The sequence below is a fragment of the Tribolium madens genome, unplaced genomic scaffold, assembly GCF_015345945.1.
Source record: "Tribolium madens isolate multiple individuals breed KSU strain unplaced genomic scaffold, Tmad_KSU_1.1 Scaffold_96;HRSCAF=242;Tcas5.2_LG5, whole genome shotgun sequence".
NCBI lineage: Eukaryota > Metazoa > Arthropoda > Insecta > Coleoptera > Tenebrionidae > Tribolium > Tribolium madens.
In genome coordinates this window covers 12,387,502-12,405,427 of record NW_025401068.1, presented here as the reverse complement: position 1 = coordinate 12,405,427, position 17,926 = coordinate 12,387,502, and the positions used below count along the sequence as shown (strand labels likewise).

Here is a 17,926-nt window from a genome sequence, read left to right as displayed (position 1 = left end):
TTTTTTTTATTTCTATTGATTATTGTTTTTTAGAATGTATCTTGAAAGAGCGTTTATTTTATGTTTTGATTTCCAAGTGTTACATTTTTCTTAGTATTTATTAGTTCATGTTATTTACTGATTTGTGTTATTTTATGCTAAACTTTTATATTTTTTTAACTTTGATACTTTTATACTCGAATTTATGGTTTTAGAGATTCCTGTCTTATGGTTTCATTTATAATTTTCGTTAGAAAAAATATGGTTTTATGTTTTTTGTATTTTGTATAACATGATTTTGTGTTTATAATAAAATACAGAGTGCGCCAGAACTCGCGCCCCAGTTATATAAATAAGGTAAGATACCAGGAACATGGAAAAAATGTTCAAAAAATTTTATCTACAAAAATTTCGAAGTTATGAGAGTTTAAATTTTGCACTTTGACTCTATTTGTTGTCTGTTGGAAAAATAATTTTCCAAGTTTTTTTGCTACAGGCTATTAGAAGAGGAAATAAGAAAGTTGTATCCTAAATTGTAACTATGTTCAATTTTATTTGTGGCTTTTGTTGGCAAAATTTTTGTACCTTTACTAAATAATTGTAAAAAAACATATACAAGACCATCAGTATCATTAAATAGTCATAAAAAATGTCAAATGTCAAAAAATATGTCAAAAATTTTTGACAGATAGAATTTTTTAAACATTTTTTTCATGTTCCTGGGATCTTATCTTACTTATTTTTTTTCTCTGGGGCGCGAGTTCTGGCGCACCCTGTATGCTGTATGTATTTTTAAACTGCGATGAGGTTGCCCCTACCTAAAAAAAATTGTAACGACGCCCCTGGTTCCTGGTGTCTTATCTTACTTGAAATTTTTCTCTGGGGCGCGAGTTCTGATAAACCCTCTATAAAAAAAATTGAAGAAAAAATACCTCATATGCGCTTGTTGCTTGCAATTTGAAAAAAACCGGGAGGTATAAATACGCCGCCACTGGTGTGAATATCCCATACGCAAGGTTTATTACAATGAATTGGATACCAAAAGTGTAATTCTCGCTGGAGACACCCAAAAGTGTGATCGCTGACATGAAGGAAGCCATCAGGGAAAAAGCGACCGGAGTTATAGACATGTTTTTATCAGCTAATAAATATTCCTATAACGAAATTGAACACTCAGTGAAATATTATTAGAATTTTAGTGACTAATTAAGTAATTACCTGCATGGTTTTCTGTTTCCCCCCTGTAAATCGATAATAAACGCCGATACTGGACGAAATTAATAAAACAATCACTAGGACAACATAGTCCCAAACGCCAAAAAGTGGGTGATATTCGGCCATGGTTTAGTCTAAAATTTTATTACACACAATTAAATAATATATTACACAAACCGGACATTTTTTACATTCTTTAAATGAATTGAAAAACTGAAAAATCAGATGATGACACCACACATCACATCGGTATTAAATGGATTAAAAAGCTAAGCATTTTTATACGAGTTGTAAAATGTTAATACGTTATCACGACAAAAGCAGACTGGATTAAATAATAAACTAATGAAATTGAATAAAATGTTGCAATCAGTCAAGATAAGCAAAAAAATTACATTAACATACTTACTTTTACTTTTCTAGCAGCGCATTGTCAAAGTTTAAAAACTACAATTGATTACCAACGTCAAGTCTTAATCAATGAATGTTAATAAATCGTCCAAATTGTGTGATGACCTCTTCTTCGCTCATAAATGATGCATTGTTATAAACAATAGAAGTTACGGTTTCTGGTTACAGGAATAAACTATGAGGGATTCCGTAGGTCAAAGGTTTTCTGGAAAAAAAATTACAAAATTAAATTCAATTAAATTAAATTCATTTTGCTTTTTTGTAGAGAAAAAAACAAACTTTCGTTTGAGAAATGCGGTTAAAATTTTATTTCATTAAATTATTTATGTAATTTTGATAAATAATAATCTTAATGAGTTAATTGTTTTTGAATAAAAAATCAAATACATAAAATAACAATCCATGATTTCTAATAGAGATTACAATTTCATAACGAAATGATTGAGTAAACAAGAATTACACATAATAAACTGTTAAAAACACGAGTAATAAATAGTCTACATTTTAAAACTTGAATCAATATCGTTTTTTGAATTTTTTTGACTCTCTAGAAACGACATTCTCAACTTTAAAGTTGTCATTTTTTTATTTATTTCTATCACGTTTAGTACCGTTGGAAAGCATTTTAAATTTTCTGTCATGCAAAAAAAGGTCATTGTCGTACGATAAATAGTTATCGAGAAAATTACTGATAAATTCAAAAATATCCTAAATATGTTATATTTGACCATAACTTCTAAACTATTGCCAATTTTGTAGTTTTCTGGGCGTCAATCGACTCCCCGGAACATTTTACATACATATAGGGTGCGCCAGAATTCGGGCCCTAGAGAAAAATGCCATATGAGGTGATACCAGCAACATGAAAAAAAAAATCTAAAAAAATTTCGAAGTTATGAAAGTTTAAATTTTGCACTTTGACGCTATTTATTTGTGTTGGAAAAATAATTTTCCAAGTTTTTTTGGCTACAGGCTATTAGAAACAAGGAAGCTGTATCTCTGTTTTAATGTTATTTGTGGCTTTTATTGACACGTTTACTAAATAATTGTAAAAAAAACATATATAAGATCATTAGAAAAAATAGAAAAATAGACAAAAAAATGTTAAATGTCAAAAAATAAATGTGAAAATAATTTTTGACAGATAGGATTTTTAAAACATTTTTTCCATGTTCCTGGTACCCTATCTTACTTGAAATTTTTTTCGGGGGCACGAGTTCTGACACACCCTGTACAATGTAAAACCTTAAAAATTTTGAAAATGCCAAATTTGTCAAAATAAATGAAAATAAAATTTTTTGAAAGGATTCAGAGAAATTTAATTTTTCGGTTAAAACCGGTTTTACGCTTATTTTTTATTTAATATGTCATTTAATATCTCAAAAACCGATTGTAAATCATTTTAACCTTGCGTCGTGTTCAGTGCGTGATTTTACGTCTAGAAGACCATATTTCAAATTTTAAAAGTGACAAGTTCATTTTTTCTAATCTTGAAATGAACCATTCGTAAAATTTAATAAAACAAATAATTTGTAATTACTATAAATAAGTACTTAAGCTTTAAGCGTGCATTTGTCCTATTTATCAATGTAGAACAAAAAAATGAGACAACAAGGTCATCCTGACATTATTAAATGTGAAATGACCCTTATTAGATAGCAACCTCACTTTAAATTTAATAATATTTTTATTATACCTGCATCATAATCCTAAATTAAAACACGCTGCAGCGTGCGTAATTTGGCCTTTATAGCACGCTGAAATTTTAAAGTTGTCTAGGTAACAAGAAATAGCGTCTGGACCAATGTGAAAAAATGTGCTTAACAATGTAAACTAGTAACACATTTTTTCAATGCTCATAAAAGATCGTAAATGAGCAGGTATAATAAAAAATAGCGTATAACACTCGTTTATAAGCGCCTTTAAAACACTTACGATGTTAAAACCCGTCGTACGTGTATTAAAGGCTTGCTTATAAACTAGTATTTTAATATACTATTATATTTTTGTCATTTTGACGTTTGAAAAAGTCAAATCTGACGTTTTAAAAAGTCAAATTTGACGTTAAAGCCTACTTTACAGTAAGTTTTGAGAAGTGTCAAAAATTTGCCGTTCCATTTTTTGTTAAAAGGCAATTTGGTGTAACAACTATTCGAACCAATGAAATTATTATAAAAATTGTAGGTTAAGTTTTTTGAACTTGTGTTATTTTTTTTAATATTAGTCTATTATTAGCAAAACTGGTGCGTGAAATTAAAACGTACAATAGTAGAATGCAGAAATGATAAAAATGGAAAAAATCAATTTTACTCACATTGCGTCATGCACGCAAAATCGACATAATTGAGCACTTACGAAAATCGAACTCCCAGCAATAATAGAAAACTAAAATCAAATGCTATAACGGTGGTTGCAAGAACCAAACTGTGACGTGTTAAAACTCCTTCAAGTAAAATGGTAATCGATCAATTCCAGTAAACGCGTGGTAAAAAAAACGTAAAAGTTAACCTCAATTTTCGCTCAAAGTTGCAACATGTGTGAAGATCAAGGTTGGGAGCAATAAACATGTAATCTCGGATAATCAGAGATTTTCTGATAGCAAAAAAGACATTGAACATTTGCTCCCCGTTCCCCTCTCCAATCATTGTGCGCAACTCGATTTAAAAATAATCAAACTCAATTTTTTTGCTTTTTGTTATTTTGAAGAATATTATGACAAACACACGCAAAAAATTACCTTACAAACCGATTTTGTGGTGAAGTCGTAGAGACAATAAACTTGGCACAAATATTGTTTACTGAGTCAGATTTTAACTATTTTGGATAATCGAAATTTAAATTTGCCGCCGAACCGGAAGTACAACAATTACCAACCTCACAACGGTGGTAAAAAAATCATAAACGCGTCTTTGTTTACTTGTTTACCAACAATTTATTGTGGAATTTGGGTGAAAATTAACGAATTTCGAAAGTGATTTACCGATTTTGAACATTTACGGTGTTAATTATCAAAAAAGGAAAAAACATAGTGAGTCATTGACCAGTGATGCGTTTTTGTTTCAAGTGTCAAACAACATAACCTCAAAATGTGATTTAAATCATTATTTTTTATTTGCAAATTTGAGAAATTGTAACGGTTGTGTAACAAAAAGTGGTGGGATTTGTACAATTGTGTTAATAACATTTGTTTTATTGACAGTTGGGGTAAAGTATGTGCAAAAGTGTAATTAGATTTTTGAATGGTTTTCGTGTGAATAACGCCGCAATGTCCCGCGAATTGGTAATTTCGACGTTTATATAATGCCAATAAGTCGCAACAATGATCAAAACATAAAACGACTTTGTGCGAAAATGTCCGAAAATTTTCCAGATGAATGCAAGTCGAAATTGTCAAAATTACCGGATTCTACAAGTTATTTAGCACAAAGTGTCGATAAAAACGACTTAAACTTTGCCTACGATCATATGTACGCATCAAACACGGAAAACGGCGAAATAAACACAACAATAACCGAAGATGCGAACTGTCAAAGTGCCGAAAGTGAGGTTAAGTTTTGGAAAGAGTGGTTGATACTCCATCTCGACCTCATCCAACAACAAAGCGATGAAATTTTAAACAAGGAGAGAACCATCCTCATTCTCCAACAAGAAAATGAAATGGTAAGTGACACGAAATCGTTGTACAATTCTTCCTCCAACGATTTTTGTAGCTTAAAGAGCGCATAAGTTGTATGGAACGCGGGGCCCCTTTCCACCCCAACAAGTTCTACAATAACCACTCCACGTCGTTTTTGGACGAAGGACTAGATATGACTCAAGATTCGAGTGTCTGCGACGAAGACAACAAGAATTGCTTGGACCTTTTGGACTTGAATTGCGAAAACGGTACTTGTCCACCACTGAAACTTGCCAAATTTGAGGAAAACAGTCGCAGTGACGGCGAATCTCAAACGGGGAAACCTTCCATAGACAATAAGTTTGATTCTCAGGTTAACTATCATAAAATTAGTGACAAATTGAAAAGTGAGAGTGAAATCGCAGATTGTAATAGTACTAGTGCCGGGTTTGACTTTACAGTTAATAGTTCGGACGAATTTGACCCAATGAGAAACTTAAGAATGAGTATTAGGAGAAAACGGTTAAGTAATTCGTCAGCTGTGTCCAACAACGACTCAGTTTTGGAGGAAAAACGCTCATTTAGGAAGTTTAAAAAACGGCGCAAACGTTAGTCTAAATTTTTTTATTACCTAAACTTAATAAAATGTTTCAGGTGTTTTGAAAGACTCTCAGATTTTGACCACAACGGATCAGTACATTACTGAAGCTGGTAGGACGAATTTGAGGCTGTCAAACGTCACCGATTTACAAGAAATTCCCAACAACACGAATTTGGAGGTTAATAATCCTTCATTGTCTACAGTTTTTTACTTTGGTGTTACAGGTCCCCCGTTGGAGGGTCAAAGTCTACGCTAGTTGTTACGCAATGGAAGGGACTGAAAATTTAGATGATGAAGTTTTTAACAAGAGACACAGTCGGTTGGAAAACGACGAACGTAGGAGAAAGCGATGGGATGTTCAAAGGATAAGAGAGCAAAGAGTAATTGAGAAATTGAAGCAGAGACAGGAAAGATTGGGTTCGGGGTCGCGAACGGATGAACAGACTGATTCCGTGTTGTCTCTTTGGCCCACTTTAGAAAATATTAAATATTTAGAAGTTTCAGATCAATTGCCGGTGTCGGCTTTTGGTTCCCCTATTCCAAAAATAGCCCCAAGGTAGCAGCTTAAATATCGAATAAACAACTTTTGACTTGATTTTTTTAGTGAATTTAATTTGCCATGGTTGAGTAATCCGTCTCTAATCACGTCTAAGAAAGGGTCAACGAAACGCACAACATTGAGAAGGAAAAATTCGAGGAGATAAGTATTACGTTGGTAACTCAAATAAAATTTTAGTCAAACACCACTGCCTGTCTTTTGTATATAAAAATAAAGTGGTGAAATGAACGAAAATGTGATTTTGTGAATAAACATTATTTGTAAATTGAAACAATCTCATTACATGACAGTTTGTAAAGTATTTATTTAGGTTTTAAGCTTACTTTTGAGTAGACTATTAGGCGACGTAATACCAGTTTAGGTCTGTATTACCCCACATTAGGGAACCTAAATAATTTTTAGATTGCGAATTTTTTATTTTTTAAGTAATGTAATATTGTGATATCGGAATTGTTATGTCGATAGATTTCCTGATAATGATATTAATTTACAAATATATATTTTTAGTTGAAACACATCAAATAAATAAATGTATTAGTTGTACTTATTTGTGTATCAGTCACTGTATTTTAAAATATACACAATTTTCCGAAATTCGTGTTTTATATGAAACAAATGGTCGCAAAATCGAACGTTAAAGTTTGCCTACCGCAAACATTTTTTTTTTCTAAATGTACACAATTTTTTCGTTTTTTATTAATAATTACCATTGTAATATACCGAACAGTATTAATAATTTTTTTTTTAATATTTTTTTTTCAACAGAATTAAATAATTCAGTGACGACATTGCACATCGTACAGTTGCGGAATTAAAATTTCGGACAGTATTGTCAAGTAAACGCTAAAACAACCTTTACATTAATAACCTCATTTTTTACTCTTGTCATGTTTATGTCATTTTGACTTAAAAAATAGCGTCCCTGACAGAAAAGTTTAATTGTCAAATGTCATACATGGTGTTTCAAGTAATTTTACGAGGCTTGCGCCTGTAAGATGCAATCAATAATACATATTCCGATACGAACTCGATTACAAATTTTGAAAAATTAGATAATCTTCTCTAGTTTGTTCACCCTTTCAAAAATTACAACGTTTTTATTTAGTTAGTGATTAAGATAGATAAACTACAATCATATTCATGCCGTCTCTTGATAGAACAAATGATAATTGTTTCTGAAAAACTGCAGTTTATGACTATTAATGAAACAGTGATTAGTTTGACAACTACTGTCATGGATTTCCAAAAATTAAATAATTAAATGTGTATTTTTATATCCAGTGTTCTGTGACTTTTGTATATTTAGGTGCGTACATTAGGCGCAAGCCTCGTAAAGTTATGTGAGACACCCTGTATATGATATGATATATGTCATAAATGTCATGATGACAGTAAAACGTAGTTTACAGTGAACTTTTTGCAATGACAGAAAAATACTGCCCGAAATTTTAATTCCGTAACTGTACATATGACAAAATATCTTTTTTTATGAACTCTTGATTGCTTATTTGTACGAAGCGTAATTGTTTTATTTGTTTAATGACGTTTTTTTTTAAAGTTTAGTTCTAAATTTAATTTCAAATCTTTATTAAAAAAAAACAACACTACATATACATTTTTTTAAATATATCACAAATTTAAACTTTCTATATAAAGAAAAAGAATTCTGTGTTACACTGGATTCCAGTGACAAATTTAGTGCCAAAACTCCTCTTTTTATAGTGCACAGATGTATTGTTGATTGCATAACAGATCATCTATCCTTGTTCTTAGAATGACATTTAAACTAACCTAACTTTTGCATAAGCACAAAACACAGCAAAAATGTTAATAAAAGACGCTCCGGTGATTTGGGATAGTCTCAGATCGATTATATGTGTTTACAAGCCTCCTGATGTGTCTTGTGGACGTGTACGGCAAACAATCATTGACGCTATTTGTCGAGGTTAGGTCAACCTAGCCCCCTTATTCTGATAAATTTATGGAAAATTGTAGGTTTAAATGAAATGGAATGTCGCCCTCCTGTCGATTTTGTCAGTATTGAAGGAAATCCATCTCAGAAATTGACCGTAACTGTGAAACCAAATCTCGCCGATGACCCCCTCGTCGTGGGGCCCCGTTACATCCCCGACGACTTAAAATGCAGCTGGTCGAATTTTTTAGGTTTCAATACGAGCGGAGTTCTTTGTACTTATGTTAACCAAACAAGTGATAAATCGCTCATAATTGTTTTGCAGTGTTAGGATTAAAGAAAGGTACTAGAGTGGCAAAACTGATAAGAGAGAATAGACCTACGAGATGTTACCGATTGGCGGGACGGTTGGGTGAGGTGACAGAAAACGGTTTCAAAGACGGAAAAGTCGTGGAAAAGACAACCTGGAAACATGTTAAATTAGAAAACATGAATCGGTTTCTGGCAACACTTCAAGCTTCACATCAGAAAGAAATGTTTAAGTATGTTTGTTGATTTGGGATAAACAAAATTTCTTTCATGTAATTTAGGTCATGTGGTATTGAGCTTCAATCAGAAGAGGCCTACAAACTGGCTTGCCAAGGACCAATCAGGCCTGCAAATTCCAAACTTCCTATCATTTATGGAATCAAGTGTGTCGGATTTGAACCCCCGGATTTCGTCATTGGTAAGAATTACATAGATTGTTGATCAATAATAAATAATTTCTGCAGAAATACAATGCATTAACGAGTATGAAACTTACCTGAAAAGTTTAATTCAAGAAATTGGAATTAAATTACACTCATCAGCGCATTGCACCGGCATTCAGTGCATCAGACATAGTTATTTTACCCTAGAAAACGCACTTTTGCGCAAACACTGGACTTTGCAACACATTATCACAAACATGGAACAATGCATCCAAATTATGGACACACACGAAAACATTATCGAACAGAAATCAGCAGTTTTACAATAATTTAACGAAAATTTAGCCTCTGTTAATAAATATTATTTGACGTAAATTTGTTCGTGTTTCCTCTGCCAAATGGCGTCAAATTTTCAAAATTTGGTGAATTTTACTCAGTAGTAAATTTTGAATTCGCAGTTGGTAACGAAATTTTTTATTGAAAGAGATAAAATTACAAAAAGATACTTAAGGGATGCGTTCAAAACGGCTTTACACCCGGTGACTCTCCACTAAACGATAGTTCCATACTTCATTAGAAATAATTTATTTTTTATTTGACATTTTCTTGTCATGTTGACATTTCGGTTACTAAACGTAGGAACTACCAACTTGACAATAATAATCACGACAATTTGAACGTTTTTTTTATTAAAAATGTAAATCTCATAATTTAAACATTAGAAGCACTTTCGATGCACGATGACAGGTCCGCACTCATCATATTCATCTTTCGAGATCCACATTTGTTGAAACGTCGTTAAACTCGCAAGGATGCTTCCCCCAATCCAAACCGAGTATTTCCTCTCTGGGGGTGCAATAATTTTAATTTTCATTGAAGCCGGTGCGAGTGCAGCAATTTCCTTCTGAATTCTATCGGCCATCCCTAGAAACATTGTACTACCCCCAGAGAGTACAATATTAGCGTACAAATCCTTCCTAATGTCCATATCGGATCTCATAATGGAATTGTAGGTGGTTTCATGAATTCCGGTAGTTTCCATTCCGAGGAAAGTCGGCTGGAACATGGCTTCCGGGCACCGGAAACGTTCATTTCCTATCGTGATGATTTGCCCATCTGGAAGTTCGTAACTTTTCTCAAAATTGTTCATAGTCCTTGCCAATGCAAGATCTCGGTCAAAGTCCAAAGCTACGAAACAGATTTTTTCCTTCAAATCGCGGATTATTTCGCGTTCTGCTGTGGTGGTAAAACTGTAACCGCGCTCGGTTAGGATTTTCATCAGGTAGTCGGTGAGGTCGCGACCTGCGAGGTCCATGCGGAGGATTGCGTGCGGGATGGCATATCCTGAGGGAAAAAATACAACTTGGTGAAAAAGTTTAAAATAAAATATCTTAATTAGTGTTAATTAATGTTACCTCATTGGCATTTACATAAGTCTAGTGACTCTACAAAGTAAATAAATATACAGGGTGAATATAATGTATGGAATGAAGCGGTTATATTTTTAATCATTTGCCTCCAGAAAATAATAATTAATATAAATTAAAGTAATATAAAAAATGTGATCGTATTTTCAGAACGAACTTTTGTTTTGTTTTTGAGCTATGATATTTTTTTGGTCAAAATTGCAATTTATGTAAAAAAAAATTTTTTTTTAATTAAATATAAAGCAGATAGTTGTAATCCTTAGAGTATAGCTTTTATGAGAAAAATGATTTTATAGTGGGTTGCCATTTAAAAAAATATTTTTTTTTGTAGAACTCAAAAACAAAAGGAAATTTCGAAATTTTATTCTTTTGTTAAATCATCACATTTTTATAGTACTTTATCACTCATGAATTAGTTTTTTCAAAAAATAAATAGTTCAAGGAAAAAACGTTTGGTTCCATACCTTTTATTCACCTGGTATAAGCTAATTTATTCTAAGTGAGAATTTATAAGACAGAAAAACCAAAACTAAAAAATTCCTCAAAAGAGTGAAATGGATTTTTCACTAAAAAATTTTTGACAAAGTTTTTAAATAAATTACAAGGTAATATTTTGATACTAAGAGATAAAGTATTGAAGAATTTTAAACAGTAATAGTTAACAGCGTCTCGAGATCGGTTTAATCTTAAGAAATCATTGTGAAGTAAGTCTTTGTGACGAGTGAAGTGTTCATGGTCTTGAGTTGAAAATTTTGAAGAATTATTTTTTACAAAAAGTAAGCAGCAAAAAATGTACAATGATGATTTGTAGACCCGCGAAACTCTTGCGGCAACACTCTCTGTTCTTTAAATTGTTAATAATCCGAATAACTTTACGTTGGAGGACAAATAAAATTTTCGGATGACGAGAATGCCCCCACACTAGTAGACCGCACATTAATAGGCTTTGAATGTAGACATGATATGCCGTGATAATTGTTTTTTTTTTGGATGCAACATGCAGGAGTTGTCTTAGTACGTATATTTTTTGTGATATTTTATTTGCAATAAATGTTATGTGATTTTCCCAAGTAAGTTTATTGTCAACATAAAGACCTAATAATTTAATAGCTTTTGGAGTTTCGTCAATGTTTCGTAACGAAAATGTAATCAATTGTGTTTTGTCTTCATTAAGAGATAATCTGTTTGATTCAGACCATATTTTGAATTCATTATCCGAGGATAAGGCAATATTATGTAATGATTCAGTATCACTGTGACTGTCTAAAATTGTGGTATCGTCTGCGAATAATATTATATTAGAACGAGTCGCCATGGGAAGGAAGATCATTTATACAGGGTGTTCCGTTTTTATTGTTACAAATTTAAACAGGTGATAGGATATTCAATTCTAAGACAAAAGCATCCTATAAACATATATCGAAAAATGCTTGGTAAGGGAGCTACACCCCCTGAAAGGGGGCTAATAGGTTTTTGCTAATATTTCAGAAACCATTTAAGATAAAATTACAAAATTTGGTACAGATGATAATCTTTATACACCTAAACAAATTCAAACATCAAATGTCGAAATTTCTAATCAGGGGCGTCCGAAACTGGTGGGGTTTAGGGTAAAAAAATACCCTATCTATTTTGGCTTTAGTTTCTTTAGTTATGCATTGACCAAAATGGTGGTCACTTTGAAAACTCCTTTAGATTTAGGCAAATTCATTTAATTAATGTTATTATTGTTACTGTAATGTAATGTTAATTAGTTGAGGTTGATTAAAAAATATGAATTTCTTGCTTTTATTATTCTGTAAATTCTGATTTATTTGAATGTTGTATTGGTGTGTAACATAAATTTTAAATTAATTTTATTCAAAAACAATAAGTCGTATCGACACAAGAGAGACTTTTCTGTGATAAACTATCGAACTTAAGATTTTGTTGCTGAAAGTAACGAGAAACTAAAGTCAAAATAAATAGGGTATTTTTTTACCTTAAACTCCCCCAGTTTCGTACGCCCCTGATTAAAAATTTCGACATTTGATGTTTGAATTCGTTTAGGTGTATAAAGGTTATCATCTGTACCAAATTTTGTAATTTTATCTTAAATGGTTTCTGAAATATTTGCAAGAACATATTAGCCCCCTTCCAGGGGGTGTAGCTCCCTTACCAAAGATTTTTCGATACATGTTTATAGGAAACTTTTGTCTTAGATTTGTAACAATAAAAACGGAACACCCTGTATAAATTAGGTATAAACAATAAAGATCCTAATACTGATCCTTGAGGAACACCAAATTTATTTTATTAACAGCTGGAAACTTTATCTTTATATTGAACAAATTGTTTGAGATCTCGAAGAGAAAACGATTTTAACGCAATACTATTAGAAGAAAAACCATAGTGTTTCAGTTTATCTAAGAGAATGCTATTAGTAATGCAATCAAAAGCCTTAGTTAAATTATAACAAGCTGCAAAGACGTGATTTTTATTTTCAAAAGCATCAAAAACTAGCTGTGACACGAGTTCTAAAGCAGAAGTAGTCGATCTGTTACATCTAAACCCAAATTGACTCTTGGAGAATAAATGATTATTTTCAAAGTGAAAACTTATTTGATTTTTTAGTAGTATCTCGAGAATTTTTGAGAGGATAGGTGTTAAAGAAATTGGTCGGTAATTTGCAGGATCATTAACGTTTCCTTTTTTGAAAATAGGTATTATCTTTGATAGTTTTAAACATTGGTAATTAGACACAGATTAAAAAGCTTAGTTAAGGGAGAGATTATGAGGTTTTTGATGGTTAGAATGATAGTGGAATTAATACCATATGCATCATTACTGTTTTTTTTAAGTGTGTTAAAAGCATCTCTGACATCATTTATTGAAAAAGGTTTAAATTCAAAAGAATTTGTATTTTTGTAAATTACTAGCAAAAGTTGAGTCTGATTTTTCCAATCCATCAATAATATTTTCAGCAATGTTCGAAAAATAATTGTTGAAACTGTCAGCGTCAATATTTGTATCATGTGATTTAGGAAACTGAGGTTTTTCTTTGATTACTGACCACATGGATTTGCATTTGTTATTTGACTTAGAAATAAAACGGTCATTGGCATATTTTTTTTGCATTATTGAGATCAGATCTCTACCGGGATTTATATGCGATAAAAGCTGATTTCGAAATAATATTGTTTTTGTACAAATTATACATAAAAACTAAGTTAGATATTTTTTCCTTTAATTCACGAGTGAACCATTTTGTTTTAATGAAGTTTTCTCTTGTAAGTAATTAGTTTCAGCGGAAAGAAAAAGTTTATGGCGGTCATTAAAATATTTAAAAACATAAGGAATTTATCAGCACAATTTAGCTGAGAATCAATGTTTGAGGGGGTCAAGGTGGGTCATGTGACCCCTCCTCTGGAAGTTAGCCTAAGACATTTTTTCAGAATAAGTTTTATTCTGTTAGCGGTAAACTATTTTTTTTTTCCAATTTTGTTGTGAAAAGCAACCATTGTGATATGTCATTTTAGTTGTCAAATGTGTTTAATTTTATCACTAATTATAAAATATGACATTATTTTATCACTAGTGTTAAAAAGTGTGACATAAAGAAAACAAATAACACTATTTTCATAGCAACGCCACGACCTAGTATTATTTTGGAAAAATATTGAAATCACAGATTTTAAATTCGAATTTGATGCCTATGCTTTTCACAACCAAACTGGAAAAAATCTTGTATGAAACACGATTCAAAATGGCTGTTTTTTGCACACGTCTAGTAAAAAACACGATCATTTTGCAACTTGTTTTTTTAAACATTTTTTTAGTAACATTTTTTAACTTTTTATCATAGACGATTTTGGTTGAGAAAAACGAAATTTCAAACTTTTTTTCCCTAATTTTTTTATTTCTATTGATTATTGTTTTTTAGAATGTATTTCCAAATGTTACATTTTTCTTAGTATTTATTAGTTCATGTTATTTCCTGATTTGTGTTATTTTATGATTAACTTTTATAAATTTTATATTTTTTTAATTTATGGTTTTAGAGATTAAAATTGTATAAATGAAAAAAAATTACAATAGTAATTGATGGTCTTATAATTGCTAATCCACTGGATATAGTCGCATTTTCCTTGGAGAAGTATGTAAAACAAATGCCAGTGATGCCAGATGAGATTAAGCGCTTGTCCCTAGAACGTAGCTTCTAAATTCCCTAGAATTCCCTAAACTACTTAAAAAATTAAAACGATACTATTTCATTGACCTATTTTGTTGAGGTAATATAATATAAATACAACATAGAAATGTGTTAACTCCAAACACCAAAAAATCAATAAATAATATAACAATAAATTAAAATAAATGTTACTAAAGAAATAAAAAAATAAAATACAAGTCAATTAAAACAAATTCAAATAAACGTACTTAATTCTTATTTATACTTATAAATTATGTGATTTCATTAATTTTAAATATTCGTCTAAAACATTAAATGAACTGCAATAATTAGTAAACTTGGCAACGCGAAAAACGCAAACGGTTTTTAGTTATCTTGTTCTTTTTTTTTGTCTTTAACAACTACATAAAATACATTTTTGGTTTCCGCGTTACTATGTGCTAAACTCATATATAAATGCGCTAACTTGGCGAAGTTACAATATTCATATTAAAATTTTTTGTACTTTTTGAAACTGTGCCAGCAGTGTGAAAAAAATTGAGATTTCACTGAAAATGTAAAAAATCCCTAGATTATTAAGAAAAAATGCAAAATATCCATTTTTCATTTTTTGTTAGAAAAAATCCCTAGAACTAGGGAAAAATTCCCTAATCTGGCATCACTGAGAAATGCCAGTCTGACAGTGGTGCCAACGTTTAAAAGACTAATTACCTTCATAGATGGGCACCGTGTGCGAGACCCCATCCCCCGAGTCCATGACAATCCCCGTGGTCCTCCCACTCGCATACAGCGACAACACCGCCTGAATCGCCACATACATAGCGGGACACCCAAACGTCTCAAACATGATTTGGGTCATCTTCTCCCTGTTTATTTTCGGGTTGAGGGGGGCTTCGGTCAGGAGAACGGGATGATCCTCGGGAGACACCCTCAACTCGTTGTAAAAAGTGTGGTGCCAGATTTTCTCCATATCGTCCCAATTACTCACAATTCCGTGTTCGATGGGGTACTTGACGGTTAAAACGCCCCTTTTGGTTTGGGCCTCGTCACCCACGTAGGAATCCTTCTGGCCCATCCCGACCATCACACCCTTTTAAACAAATTTTTCGGTGAAATTTACAAAATTTGGGGGAAGTACCTGGTATCGGGGACGTCCAACCACACTCGCGAACACGGCTCGAGGGGCGTCGTCTCCTGCAAAGCCTGCTTTGCACATTCCCGAGCCGTTGTCGATGACCAAGGCGGAAACGTCGTCGTCGCACATTTTTCGAAATGAATTTAGCGTGAAAATTCGATGCAAAAATTACCGAACAATTTCTAGATTCACAGAAAAATGACCACTTGACTCGAGTGGTGATGATGAAATGGTGGTTAATTGCAATAAAATAGACTAATTTTTATACATTTCAAGCATTCACTGTGGCAGACCGTTATGAAATGGTACAATTCACTTAATTACTTCAGATTGCTTTTTTACGGTAAACACACACTGCATCTACTGATAGAAATCGAACAACTTTGATTCTTTTATAACTTTTATTCCCTCCTTGGAAATATTTTTTAGTTTAATAAATTATTAGCTTTCGATGTGTTTCTTTCTCACTTTTAATATGCATGGAGTGCACTTTCTTTCATGACTATTTAACAATTTTTGGAACTTATTTTCGCCGACTTTTAAATTCCAATTAAGAAAAAAGAAAATTACTTTATAATAATTATAGCGTTTTTTGATTAAAATCCGATAACGGTATAAATAAGTGCCCAACAAAACTCGGTTATTACTTAATTTTTAATAAACGAAAACAGTTATTTGACTAATCAAAAATGTTAATTTATTATTTCACTTGATTTAAAAAATAATTAAAACAATTAGTGAATATTTTAACACAAATTTAAGATAATGCCGCCACATTTGGTGTGGTGAAACCTTGTAATTTCCTCAAAATGTCATCTTCAATTACCTACAGAATGCCTACAAATAAGTAGAAATAGACAAATAGAACAAATTTCTCATAATTATTTTCCACACAATCATGAAATATTTAAATGAACGCAATGATGGAAAAATGTAAGAAAGTAGTGGCATGTCTCTTATTGTTTGATTCCAGTGATAATCACACTTGAATAAGAATTCTACATTTCATGTGCCACTGATCCGTTACGTTAAAGTTTTATCATTAATTCATTAATTAGTGTTTAAATTTGGCGCCATATTCAAAGTCCCTAAAAATAACCAAAAAGCTAAACAAACATGCCAATAGTCGTTTTAAAGCCCCTAAAAAAAATTGCATACAATATTACAAAATTTCAAACAATGGCGAATTTGCTAAAGAGTGGTAGAAAAACGCCCTAAAAGGTATAAACCAGTCGTTGATTAACAAATTTCTAGTTGGGTGTTATTCTTAGCGTAAAAGTTTAAACTTGGCGCTATGTTATCACCAACAGCAGCCGTTAAAGTCCCTAAAGAAACCGTCAAACTAACCATAAAAATCCAAACATGTCTCAAAAAATAGACTGGGCGAAATTTGCCGAAGAACAGGAGAAAAGTGTCCAAAAAAAGGTATAACCCAGTTGTTGTTTCACGTTTCACGCACTTTAACAAATTTTCAGTTGGGCGAGGTTAATCTAAGCTCGAATGGGAAAGACTCCTCCGACGAGGCCCCCGACGAATTCAACCCAGCCGATGCTAGTTTACTGCGAAAAGTAATACGAAATGGCCTCGTTGAGAGCAAAACCGACATTGAAGTCCAGAGACAAAACCCAAACTCGCCACTTTATTCAGTTAAAACATTTGAAGCTTTGAACTTGTAAGTTCTAATTGTTGAGTTTCCTCCATGTGGCTTTCATTTGCAGAAACCCGAATTTATTGAAAGGTGTTTATGATTTGGGGTTCAATGCGCCCTCGAAAATCCAAGAAACTGCACTCCCCACTCTCTTGGCTAACCCCCCACAGAATTTGATAGCCCAATCTCAGTCAGGAACTGGCAAAACTGCCGCTTTCGTCTTAGCCATGTTGAGTCGTGTCGACACGACGAAAAACTACCCCCAAGTAAGACTCTCTTGTTACTGTTTTAAAGTCAAAAAATAAACAAACTTTTAATAAAATTCTGGAATTGCAYAGGTCAAAAAATAGATTCTAAAAATCTCAATTGAAATTAAGAACTAAAAAATTGAAAAATTCAGTGATTTAGTGTGAAAATTTCTAGAAAAAAAACTCTAAAAATTTGCGTATTTTATTGTTTTAATTGAGTGAAACAGGAAAAAAATGAAAACTGCAACACCGCTCAGAAATTTTTTGTAACTTAAAAGCTAAATATTATGAAAATTAGAAAACAAAGGTTAA

The 17,926-nt window shown here is 32.1% G+C and overlaps 5 protein-coding genes across 5 annotated transcripts in view; 3 read left to right on the top strand and 2 right to left on the bottom strand.

Annotated features, from left to right (window-relative positions):
• The window catches only part of LOC123013174 (putative sodium-dependent multivitamin transporter), an 8,643-nt gene extending 4,497 nt beyond the window's left edge, over nt 1–4,146 (bottom strand). Inside the window, exons 1-4 of the mRNA XM_044411560.1 lie at nt 3,920–4,146; nt 1,604–1,810; nt 1,198–1,328; nt 912–1,133 (exon numbers count right to left, since the gene is read on the bottom strand). Coding sequence (XP_044267495.1) covers nt 912–1,133; nt 1,198–1,320 — 345 coding nt within the window. The 5' untranslated portion in view covers nt 1,321–1,328; nt 1,604–1,810; nt 3,920–4,146. The remainder of the gene's footprint in view (nt 1–911; nt 1,134–1,197; nt 1,329–1,603; nt 1,811–3,919) is intronic.
• A 34-nt stretch (nt 4,147–4,180) lies between these two features.
• On the top strand, nt 4,181–6,975 carry LOC123013175 (male-specific lethal 1 homolog). The gene is made up of 5 exons (XM_044411561.1): nt 4,181–5,265; nt 5,316–5,829; nt 5,876–6,000; nt 6,047–6,378; nt 6,427–6,975. Exons 1-5 carry the CDS (start codon nt 4,906–4,908, stop codon nt 6,524–6,526), a joined length of 1,431 nt encoding a protein of 476 aa, XP_044267496.1. The 5' UTR covers nt 4,181–4,905; the 3' UTR covers nt 6,527–6,975.
• A 1,142-nt stretch (nt 6,976–8,117) lies between these two features.
• Nucleotides 8,118–9,917, top strand: LOC123013573 (mitochondrial mRNA pseudouridine synthase Trub2). The gene is made up of 5 exons (XM_044412184.1): nt 8,118–8,326; nt 8,377–8,568; nt 8,619–8,835; nt 8,884–9,020; nt 9,067–9,917. The coding sequence occupies exons 1-5, from the start codon at nt 8,206–8,208 to the stop codon at nt 9,312–9,314; spliced, it is 915 nt and encodes a 304-aa protein (XP_044268119.1). The 5' UTR covers nt 8,118–8,205; the 3' UTR covers nt 9,315–9,917.
• On the bottom strand, nt 9,653–16,231 carry LOC123013572 (actin-3-like). Its single transcript, XM_044412183.1, has 3 exons — nt 15,722–16,231; nt 15,295–15,673; nt 9,653–10,329 (listed from the first exon to the last, which is right to left on the bottom strand). Exons 1-3 carry the CDS (start codon nt 15,845–15,847, stop codon nt 9,704–9,706), a joined length of 1,131 nt encoding a protein of 376 aa, XP_044268118.1. The 5' UTR covers nt 15,848–16,231; the 3' UTR covers nt 9,653–9,703.
• A 680-nt stretch (nt 16,232–16,911) lies between these two features.
• LOC123013571 (DEAD-box helicase Dbp80) overlaps nt 16,912–17,926 on the top strand; it is an 8,619-nt gene continuing 7,604 nt past the window's right edge. Inside the window, exons 1-3 of the mRNA XM_044412181.1 lie at nt 16,912–17,143; nt 17,194–17,390; nt 17,437–17,632. Coding sequence (XP_044268116.1) covers nt 17,081–17,143; nt 17,194–17,390; nt 17,437–17,632 — 456 coding nt within the window. The 5' untranslated portion in view covers nt 16,912–17,080. The remainder of the gene's footprint in view (nt 17,144–17,193; nt 17,391–17,436; nt 17,633–17,926) is intronic.

Excerpts from the sequence above, each read along its gene's own strand:
- LOC123013175 (XM_044411561.1), top strand. The coding sequence starts at position 4,906 with ATGCCAATAAGTCGCAACAATGATCAAAACATAAAACGACTTTGTGCG. Across the intron at positions 5,266-5,315 it reads TCCAACAAGAAAATGAAATG|CTTAAAGAGCGCATAAGTTG; the intron begins GTAAGTGACACG and ends CGATTTTTGTAG. Across the intron at positions 6,001-6,046 it reads CCAACAACACGAATTTGGAG|GTCCCCCGTTGGAGGGTCAA; the intron begins GTTAATAATCCT and ends TTGGTGTTACAG.
- LOC123013573 (XM_044412184.1), top strand. The coding sequence starts at position 8,206 with ATGTTAATAAAAGACGCTCCGGTGATTTGGGATAGTCTCAGATCGATT. Across the intron at positions 8,327-8,376 it reads CATTGACGCTATTTGTCGAG|GTTTAAATGAAATGGAATGT; the intron begins GTTAGGTCAACC and ends GGAAAATTGTAG. Across the intron at positions 8,836-8,883 it reads CATCAGAAAGAAATGTTTAA|GTCATGTGGTATTGAGCTTC; the intron begins GTATGTTTGTTG and ends CATGTAATTTAG.
- LOC123013572 (XM_044412183.1), bottom strand. The coding sequence starts at position 15,847 with ATGTGCGACGACGACGTTTCCGCCTTGGTCATCGACAACGGCTCGGGA. Across the intron at positions 15,674-15,721 it reads TTGGACGTCCCCGATACCAG|GGTGTGATGGTCGGGATGGG; the intron begins GTACTTCCCCCA and ends TTTGTTTAAAAG. Across the intron at positions 10,330-15,294 it reads CACGGTGCCCATCTATGAAG|GATATGCCATCCCGCACGCA; the intron begins GTAATTAGTCTT and ends TTTTTCCCTCAG.